At 44.3% G+C, this 10,866-nt stretch overlaps 1 protein-coding gene across 5 annotated transcripts in view; it reads right to left on the reverse strand.

Moving 5' to 3' along the window:
- Positions 1 to 10,866, reverse strand: part of DAB1 (DAB1, reelin adaptor protein) — a 178,797-nt gene that overhangs the window by 106,353 nt on the left and 61,578 nt on the right. For all 5 annotated transcript variants that reach the window (XM_018557894.1, XM_018557892.1, XM_018557893.1 and 2 more), the window contains exon 3: positions 6,209 to 6,307. In XM_018557894.1, the coding sequence (XP_018413396.1) occupies positions 6,209 to 6,307 (99 nt within the window). The remainder of the gene's footprint in view (positions 1 to 6,208; positions 6,308 to 10,866) is intronic.

The following is a 10,866-nucleotide window of genomic DNA, read 5'->3' on the forward strand; positions in this document are numbered from 1 at the left end:
TATAATAATATATCATTCGGGTTATTCATTGATGAGGTGCTGAATTACCCCTCATGGGTGCAATTGAATCCAGACTGCTATCGGCCTTTACTGATGCCTCAACAACAATAGTCTAGAAGGATCAAGCTGTTCCCATATCATCCATCCTCCTTACATCATGAAGCCGCGCTCTACTATTGAAGGGAGACTATAATGGTTGTGTTTACTTTTATTTTTTTTCTTGTTTACAAGCATGACAGTTGATATTATGTATCCGCTTTCATATAAAAAAAAAATACATGGCACGCCACTGATAAAGCCCAGCACTAGCCCTGCACTTACTGACTGTTCCTGCTAGAAGAGAGGGAGGATGCCTCTGGGTCATTCAGCTATGTGTGTAATGTGACATGCTGAAGGCTACTCACAGCACAGACATAATCTGGTTTTCTAAATCCTTCCTGAAACTAGCACAAGTGGTAAACAAAAACAAACAAATGAAAGAAAGGTTTATAGTTATTCTAGTTTTCACATTTCCTGTCTAAAAAGAAATGTTAAATAATCAAACATTTTATGAGATAAAGATTGGAAGGAAGGAAGGAAGAAAGAAAGAAAGAAAGAAAGAAAGAAAGAAAGAAAGAAAGAAAGAAAGAAAGAAAGAAAGAAAGAAAGAAAGAAAGAAAGAAAGAAAGTGGGGAGGGAGCGAGGGAGAAAGAAAGAAAGAAAGAAAGGGGGGAAGGAAGTAAGGAAGATAGGAGGGAGGAGGAAGGTAGAAAGGAAAGAAAGGACTTATGAGGGAGGAAAGAAGGAAGTGAGGAAGTAAGGAACGAAGGAGGGAAGGAAGATGGGAGCGAGGCAAGCAAGGAGGAAGGTAAAAAGGAAAGAAGGAAGGAAGTGGGGAAAGAAGGAAGCAAGATGGGAGAGAGGGAGGAAAAAAGGAGGAATGAAGGAAGGAAAGAGAAAAAGAAAGAAGAATGGTAGAGGGAGGGAAGAAGGAAGCAATGAAGATGGGAGGGAGAAAGGTAGAAAGGAAAGAAAGAAGGAATCAATGGGGAAGGAAGGATGAAAGATGGGAGGAAGAAATTAAAGAAAGAAGGAAGGAATGTGGGAGGAATGTAGTAGGTTAGGAAGAATGAAGGAAGGAAGATGGGAAGGAAGGAATAAAAGGAAGGCGGCAAGGAAGATAGGGAGGAGGCAGGAAGGAAGGAAGGAAGAGAGGAGAGAAAGAAATAAAGGAATGGGGGAGGAAGGAAGGAAGGAAGTGGGGAAGGATAAAGAGGAAAGGATGGAAGGGAGGGACAAAGCGTAGCTCTCCTAGACAATGAAATTTTAACACAACGCCTGCCAGAAAGGTTAGTATAACGGTTTTTATTTTACGAGGTGGCTTGATCTCACATCAGGGTCGCTTTAAACATTTAAAGTGTATAACAACAGAAAGGAACTGAAGACAAATGCGAGTTACAATCTCTTTAATTGTGTTCCCGTGTATCACAGCTGGAGTTTCCCTACAGAAGCAGATGTGAGCAGCAGCAGACGGTCCCGCGAGGCCTTTATTGCCGCGGAACTAGCTTGTACCCGTACATCACAGCCTCCATATCATACATCTCTGTCTGAATCGCCCTGCCAGCTTCCATGCGGACCGGCTTTTCATGTTACAGCAAACTGCTTATGTTCAAAACTGCTTGTCTTTGCAAACACAGATGAAAAATGGCCCGCGAGCAGCCAGCGGCTTGTGAAATGTACAAGAAAACAGTCCTAAAATGACACAAAACACAGCTAAGGTCTGAAAGGTAAAAAAAATGTCCATTTGTGGCAGATCAGTATGGCGGTTGTTCAAAGTTTGCCGTTTTTAAATCTGCTGTCATCTCCCGGAGTTTGATTTTATTTATTTTTTTGTCTTAAATAGGTCTGGCCCTCGGTTCACAGAAGCTAAAAGTACTCATGCGAGTCACGAACAAAATATTTATATTGTTCTGTGGTTTTGTGTGAAAGTTCACAAGCCTCAGATTCGAGATTATGTCTCGCCGGGCAAAGAAAGCAAATCAAAAAGCCTGCAATTTCGGTTCACTGAGCCAACACTGACCCAACAAACGCTATTGCTCTAAAGCTCATCTCTGGCCAAAGTGATATGAGATCTTGATAAAAACCTTTCCATTCCCCAAGCATGTAAACATAGCGGTAAGTTTATTCCGTTCCATCAGCGGTTTGAAAGACACTCCTTCTTTCCACAAGACATGCAGACTAAAAAGCACCGTTCATAAGCGAAGTTTGCCGCATAATGTAGAACCAGAAGGAGCGGCAAACACGCTTCGAAAGCCCAGAACTGCAATTTGATCATCAAAATATGTCAAAAAGGGACAGAAAAACAGCCAACGTGTTTCGGGGGGCCAAACACTCATCCTTTTATCAGGGCTCTGGCAACTATCATATAATATCTTGGACTCTTGGCCTGCAAAGCATGATGGCTGGTTTTCTGTACCTTTTTGACATATGTGGAGTAATAAAATACAGTTCTGGACTCTTCCTACATATGTTTGGTGCTCTTTCTGGTTCTACTTCATGTGAATTTGTCAAGTTTGGTCACCCCTTGGGAAGACCTTTGCTTTATGGAGATCTGCCGAACTCAGGCAATCTGATCCTAACTAACTAGAGACTGAACCAAATAACTGGGTCCAGTGTCTTGCCTTCTACTTCTACTTGGATATGCAAAGTCTAACTTTTTGATTTAAGTCAACAGTCAAGCCCTCCTCTACTTTACTAACCATTCCCTTTGGCTGCCGAGATATCCCTACTGGTGTTAGGGTGACACCCCCTGGCAGGTGATACGGGCTTCCCTGAGGGGCGGAGTCTAACTACCAGCCTGGGGTTTACCAGAGCTCCTGATGGTGGAGATGGGCTTGGCTGCTTGCTGGTACCAGGTTGCGATCCCCAGGGTTGCCTCGCCAAGGGATGGACGAGAACATGAGGGCTCCAATGAGGAGACAGTAGTCAGATCCAGGCAGAGTTCAAGGCAGGCAGCTAGCAGACAGTGGTCAGACGGGTAATCAGAGGATAAACGCAGCAGACAAGAGCAAAGTCGGATCCAGGCAGAAGATCAGGGCGGGCAGCAAGCGAAGAAGGGTCAGGCGGTCCGGGTCAGCAAAGAGAAAACAGCAGAAGTATGAGTCCTTTAGACAAACAGGAAACAGGCAAACAGACACAGCACCAGCTCCTTGCACAGCTAGTGCTTAAATACCCCTCTGAGTCAGAGACGACACACCAAGCCTCAGGGTACACTGGAAATCCTGGTCTGAAATATTTTATTATTACTAGCCATACTGGCCTGGACTCTGTGAGATCCATTAATAGCGGATCTTCTGGAAATCCTGGCTGGGATTCTCAGAGGAGAATGGTAAACCCGACAGGTACTCTGAGCTTACCATAACAACTGGCTTGCAGAGTGCAGTGACGCATATCTGCCACAGGAAGGTGTCTTTGATGTTTGGTTGTCATTGAGAACCTGGCTTTAGCTTTCGGTGTTGGGTGAGTGCCAAGGTGGTATCATCCACTGGTGCAATAACTGGGTCTCCTGAGACAGACCAGGGCCAAGTTTCTGCTCGGTGGTCATGCACCAGTGAGTTGTTTTAAAGGCTGAACAGTTCATGTCTGGCAGAGTTTTCCATAAACATGGCCAAAGGAAAGGGTTGCTACAAGAATTGTTATACATTTGCTGAGGGACAACAATGCAATGATGTCCCCCCTTGTTATATTGTGTTGCAAAACTCTGCACTGCCTTCTCATACATTGGGTAAGGTACTTCAAGCAGACAGGTACCCTTTAGTTACTTATACTGTGGAGCAAGTCTCCGATAGGAAAATGGAATAACTGGGCACTGGGTTGTGTTGAGATACTGAACTATTACAGGCTAGCACAGCATTGGAGCTTTGTTCCTATTTACATAGCAGTATGGTACACAGAAAGGCTTGTGCAGTTCTTCTTTAAAATAGGGCAGCTGTCTCAATCTCCTGTTGGAAGCATCATTTAACAGTATCATGGCCGTCTTTAACGCAGGGCAAAAGGGGCAGTTGCCCAGGGCCCAGTCGTCGTTGTGGGGCCCAAAGCAGCTGCCCCTTCAGCCCACATAAGATATACACGTGCAGGGCTGGCAGCCTCACCTGTGTAGGCAAGGGGGCTTGCACCAGTGTACACGGCGTATACAGTGTACACGGCGTCACAGCTCTACAGACAGGAGGCTACATACAGCACTATGGACGGCACTCCGGGCTCCGCCCCCTATCAACTCGGCCCCCGCCCCCTGCTTCTCTCTGTGCGCCTGTGTGACCGGGCCTGCTGGGAGTCTGCATTGTGCCCTGAGCTGTCACCCCTGCTGTGTTCCCTCTCTACATCTTCACACCAAGTAAGTGCCCATATATGCCACAGTATATGTATGCAACAGATACATATACTGTGTGCAATACATTCATATGTAGAGCAGATTTCTGATATTGCTTCTGTTCAATCCATGCTGCTGAAGCAGGATTGCTAATTTTTATAGGAAATGTCATCAAGTTCTATGGCTGCAGCAAAGCTTCCTGTGCTTTCAATACTAGTGATGCACCTTTAGATAACTTAACAAACAGGATATGTGCTATGGAACAATAAACCTATTAGCTGCCATGCTAAAAAGTGTAAATAACACCTAAAAAATGAATTATAAAAGTGCACTGCGCTTTATAGACCAACTACATATACAATCTAATGATAATCTACTTGTGAAATAAATATAGAAATATGCAGAATCACCCTATGCCCTATGGTGAATAAATACAATACAGGTGAAACTCGAATAATTAGAATATCGTGCAAAGTTCATTTATTTCACTAATGCAACTTAAAAGGTGAAACTAATATATGAGAGAGACTCATTACATGCAAAGCAAGATAGTTCAAGCCGTGATTTGTCATCATTGTGATGATTATGGCTTACAGCTCATGAAAACCCCAAGAACCCCAAATCCACAACCTCAAAAAAGTAGATTATTACATGCAATCAATAAAACAAGGATTGTACATAGAACAATATCGGACCTCTGAAAAGTACAAGCATGCATATGTACTCAGTACTTGGTTTGGGCCCCTTTTGCAGCACTTACTGCAATTACTTTTGCACGATATTCTAATTATTCGAGTTTCACCTGTATATAGTGGGAAAATACCCAATAGGTATTTATTCACCATAGGGTGATTCTGCATATTTCTATATTTATTTCACAGGTAGATTATCATTAAATTGTATATGTAGTTGGTCTATAAAGCGCAGTGCACTTTTATAATTGTCTAGGGATGTACCTGCACCGATACCTGTACAGACAAACCTGAGACCATGTACAACCAGCCTGAGATCCCGCACAGTCCGCCTGAGATCCTGTAAAGTCCTCTGAGACCCTGCATATGAGTGTTCTCTCTCTCTCTTCTCGCTCTCTCTCTCCTGGCTGTCTCTCCTCACTCTCCCTTCTGGCTGTCTCTTCTTGCTCTCTCTCCTGGCTGTCTCTTCTTGCTCTCTCTTCTGGCTGTCTTTTCTCGATCTCTCTCCTGGCTGTCTCTCTCCTGGCTGTTTCTCCTTGTTCTCTTCCCAGGATGTCTCTGCTCACTCTCTCGCCTGGCTGTCTCTCCTTGCTCTTCCCTGGCTGTTTCTCCTCTCTCCTGCCTGCCTCTCCTCACTCTCTCTCCTGGCTGTCTCCACTCTCTCTATCCTGGCTGTCTCTTCTCTCTATCCTGGCTGTCTCTTCTCTCTCTCCTGGCTGTCTCTTCTCTCTCTCCTGGCTGTCTCTTCTCTCTCTCCTGGCTGTCTCTTCTCTCTCTCTCTCCTGGCTGTCTCTTCTCTCTCTGCTGGCTGTCTCTTCTCTCTGGTCTGAGAAATGTTTGCCCAGGGTCCAATCAATATTAAAGACGGCCCTGAACAGTATCTAGATAGAGGCACCCAGAGCATGTAATACAGATATGGTAGGGTTAAGGGTAGACTAAAACAAATGGGTTTAAGGTAGTCATATGGATCCCAGCTACAGCTCGGTTGCAAGGCAACAGAAGTACAAGAACTGCCTTTCCGTCCTGATATCAGTAAGATGATTGTTCATACATGAGTCACTCTGAATATTATTGATCTTTGGCTATTGCTTATCTGCTATGTAGAACATGTGTATTCTGGGAATATTAAACAGTTTGGAGTCACAGCGTGTGATCCACATCTACTTACACCGGTCTTCTCATCAAAGATTTTTATCCCTCCAAAGGAAACTGTTAGAAAGACTTTCTGTTTGTGTTCGCCTTTTGAACGCGCTCCTGCGGCAATACCCTGTAGAGAACAGAAGAGGAAATTTGGGGTTACTGGGTCACCCTATTATTCCTCCTCACCCCCTTTGAAATAAAGAAGATCAGTTAGAGCTGGTAAGAGCGATATTTAAAAGCGTACCTCCACCTCTGGGCAAGTTTTCTGTGTTAAATGCAGCATAAATACATCACAATTTTCACAAATGTCATTGTTTTCCTTATCTTTGTCCTACTTCCTCCAACTCTGAAGGATGTGAACACTTGAACTTGTTTTCAGTTTTTTAGTATAACTTTTTTTTCTTTAATAAACTGCAAACAGGTTTATAGTGTATCTAAATCTATAAAACTGCACCCCTGTGTTGCAGCTGGCCTTTAGGGGTGCAGCCAGACGTCAAGCAGTCAGCTTTTAGATGGTCCTTGCTGGCTCATCCTCCTAAATGTTCTCCACCTAGGCACAGCTTCCTAATTCTCCCCTTGAATCTACCATCTCCCAATGCTGAGTCTCCTTGCACTCTAGGTTTCATATCCATGCGCCAGAGTTCCATTTATGCCCTCTGGTGCGCAGTCCACCCAAAGGGGCTTTGCTGACCATACCAATGCATCAGATGGCTTCCGAATAGGTTAAGCTCCCTTTTTTTTTTTTTTGTAACAATATATTTTATTCGGTTTTCACAAGGAAAAGGGACAATACATATATGGTACAATACAAGCAACGTATGCAAATTATAAGGCACATAAAAGTCCAAAGTGGGTACCATTGCTCTATGTCTGTCCCTATTAACAAAAAGTTATCATAGGTAAGTTTTAGAAAAGGGTCAGAGGGAAGAAGAGCGGGGAAGAGGGGGTAGATTGGGTATCAGTTCCATCGGTGTGATGCTACAGCTGGTTATGGTGATGATTAGGTCAGTAGAGCAAGTTAAGCTCCCTTTTTAAGAGCAATGCAATCAACTTTCCAAGGCAAACAATGTTTTTGAGCTCCTAGGTCTAACTCTTTGTTGTAGATTTCCCTTGAACACTACCTGCCCTAACTTTGATGCGATTCATGGCCAGGGGTGTCCCTAAAATAAAGAACACCTGGGGCGCAGGGAAGGGGGTACTGGTGGTCAAGGGGGGTTGATGGGTTCCTGGCCGGCATCCCACCCAGCTCACTGATGTCACTGGTTGCCAGGAGCTGGGCGGGATGCCAGCCAGAGTGCTCCATTCAGCTCCTGGCAACCAGTGACATCATTGGTTCCCAAAAGCTAGGCAGGATGCCAGCTAGAGCATCCCGCTCAGCTCCTGGCAACCAGTGATGTCACTAGTTGCCAGCAGCTGGGCAGGTTCCAGCCAGAGTGTCCGAGGTTGCTAAGAGCTGGGAGTAGAAATGTGCATGGCCCTTACACATATCTCTGTCTAGCTCTTAGCAGCCCTAGAACACTCTGCCTGGAAAGAGACCCAAAGAGATGTGACATGACCCAAAGAGATACCGCCTGAGGCAACAGCCCTGTTCATGACTATTTGTTTGCTTCACACTCTGATTTATATGCTCAGCTCTGGTTACCCTTGGCAGCATAGAAACTGTCAATATGGAGACTCCAGAGGCCAATGAGCTAAACCCTCGTGGACAAAACATATTTTGGGAAATGTATGCAAACCAGGCTGAAATTGGCAGCTCAACATTCAACAACTTCCTGTATTTTACATTACTGTATATGTAGTTGTTGAATGTTGAGCTACCAATATCAGAATGGTTTTCAGAATAGAATAACCTTGACAATGGCTGTGCTCCCAATTATGCTCTTGCCCCGGGGCACTTTTCATAACCAGCTGTTTGTGACCCCTTTCTAGTTTGCTCTCAGAAAAATGCCTGGCTCTGTATCACTATTTTGCACCTTCAATGGCTAGCTTTTCCACCCACTAGTCAAGGATCCAGAAAAGCACATAAAGCATCCTCAAAAGGTGGCTGCTTCAATTGAAGAGCAGCGCAGTAACAGATAACTGTTATTTGTACCCTAAAGTAGAACTGTGGTAAAGCTATCAACATTAACCTCTTGCCGTCCGCCCGTAGTAAAAAAACGGACGGAAACATATTTTGCACAAGCAGTAGATATACTTTAAGGGTGGACTCCAGCCTTACCCCTTGCATAGTTGTACAGACTCCTCTCTTATGATAAAATTGCTTTATTTGATTTCAGATATAACCCACTTCCTTTCCTGGCTTGAGCACATCCAGCATACTCCAGTCCTTTCCTCCCAGCCTGACTGTCCCTGGTCCGCCCTTTCATTCCTTGGATTTCAGTTCTTTCAATCATGGGGGCTCAGCATCACATGTGGGCATCACCTAGGGTGGTCTACATGCAATTGTAGCCTGCCTAGGAATGCCCACTCCTCCAGACTGACACTTGCCTATCAAGGCATTTGGATATTTGCATAACCCTGCCCACTGCTTGCATCAGGGCTCTTGGGAGCAGTTCTTAGGCAGGGTGCTTTGATGTTTTCAGGAAGCTATGTACAGCACCCTGCCTGTTCCTCCCATCAGCCATGATCTGCCTGCACTGCATGGAGAAGCACAGAGACTCAGTGATGACATCACTGGGTTTAAAATAAGGAATGCAATGAAACCAGAAACCTTTTTTTTTTTCAAAATGTCATTAGCATGTAGATGAGAGGGTAAAAGAGTAACCAGGAAAGGCAAAATATAAGCAGATTAAACTTCCTTAACACAAGCCCTCATTGACCTCTGTATCTGCAGCCACCATGGAGTAATTTATCCGCAACATTTGCAGCAGAAGCTTCTTCATTTCCTGTGATTCATTAGCCGCCTGGCATTAGCAGCCTCCTAATCTCCAATGTAAACACAGGTTAGGTGCACAGGAAGAGGGGGGAGATCAGAGTGCCAATACTAGACCAAAACAACTTTTGTGCTTTTTCTGTGAACTTTTAGGATGAATTGCTTCACAATGCTTGTAACTACAGAGGTCAATGAGGGCTGGTTTTATAGCATATCTACCACTTGGAACTGGTAAATATTTAAATGCCCATAAGTTCTGCTTTCATCAGGAAAAAAACTGAAAGTTGACTTTTGGTGGTAATTAGGGATGAACTCAGGTTCAATGAAAGGAACATGGAAGGATGCTCCTTCTGCTGCCATCCAACCAGCTGTGGCCAGGGAATTCCCCACCCGCAGCTGCACATAAGCATTGGGGCAGGATGCAGTGATGCCATTGACCATATATGGCCACATGGCTATATTTGGTCAGTGACATTGCCCTAATATGGTCAATGACATCAGCACAAGCTTTCTGCCCTTTTTTTAATGTGCAACTGCGGGGTGGGTTGCAGCTGATTGGGCGGGTGGCCCAGAGCACTTGCATGTTTGCAGGCGCTCATGTTCAGCAAGGTATGGTCCAAATATGAGCTTCTCCCTAGTGGTATTCAATCACTGTTGCCTGTTGCGGGAGATTGCATGGCTGTGTAATGTGTCCAGAGGGTGTCTGGTTAGCTTCGTACACATAATGTCTAAATAAATATAAATCTATTTGCAATTTATAATATCAGGCCTAAATCACGTTACATCTTTTCTTTCTTTTTTTTCCCCCTTCCAGGGACGTATATGATATCTCTGAACCGGTAAATGCCAAAATTGGCTTCCTATGCCTGAGGAGCTTTCCACATCCTCCTGGTGGAAGCACTAACGGCACGGAAAGAGCCCTAATGTTTTGTGCAGCCTTTCGATAAGAGAGTGGAAATTATTAAAATTGAACAGAGAGGGCCGTGTCACACTGTTAAACATAAAAGCTGTTATGCTTACTTACAAGACAAGAACATTAATCTAGCAGACCGCCTGGGTCTCGTCACCGTTTACTGGAGCTCAGATAAACCTCACACTTATCCTGTAAAAAGGCATCAAACGTCTTGCGGACGCAGGGAATTTTTACCCACCCCGAAAAAAAAAAAGACGGACAGTGGGTTTTATTTTGCCAGCGGGGGCGCCTGACAAAGTGCAAAGAGGCAGATTAAAACCAATTTATGCTGCAGAGAGTTCCTGAGATGCTGAAAGGAAGAGCCAATCAAGAAAATCACTTACGAAAAAAAAGAAAAATCCTCATGCAGAAAACAGGATGAAATATTTAGACTGCAACTATCAGCAAATATACAATCGGGGCAGAGCGTGAAGGGTAAAGATGGAGAGAGCAGAGGAAAAGCACTGATGGTAAATTGGTGGACAGCTAAGCCGTGTTTACTTTTGAAAACGGGGCAGCAAATATTGCAATTAAAGCTGAACTCCAGGCAGTCAGCTAAATATGCAGATGAAATACATATACTGGAGCTGTTTTACCTGCCAATGGATTTGTATTTATGTACATTCAGTACTGAGATATACACAGCTCTGCAATATAGCGCACCTATGTCTGGCATATTCACATTCCACAGTCTGCCCAGGCCTGGTTGCATGATGCTTTTATGGTGGGGATAATAAAACACTTAGTAAGCGAGTATATCAAATAATTATCACTGGCACTGGACAGCCTCGTTTAATCCCCCAAAGATCGCCTGGCCTGATAACAAGAAAATGACTTGGGGGTGATACATTAATAGAATATA

This window comes from Nanorana parkeri, unplaced genomic scaffold, assembly GCF_000935625.1.
Source record: "Nanorana parkeri isolate BGI_ZX_2015 unplaced genomic scaffold, ASM93562v1 scaffold309, whole genome shotgun sequence".
Taxonomy (NCBI): Eukaryota; Metazoa; Chordata; class Amphibia; order Anura; family Dicroglossidae; genus Nanorana; species Nanorana parkeri.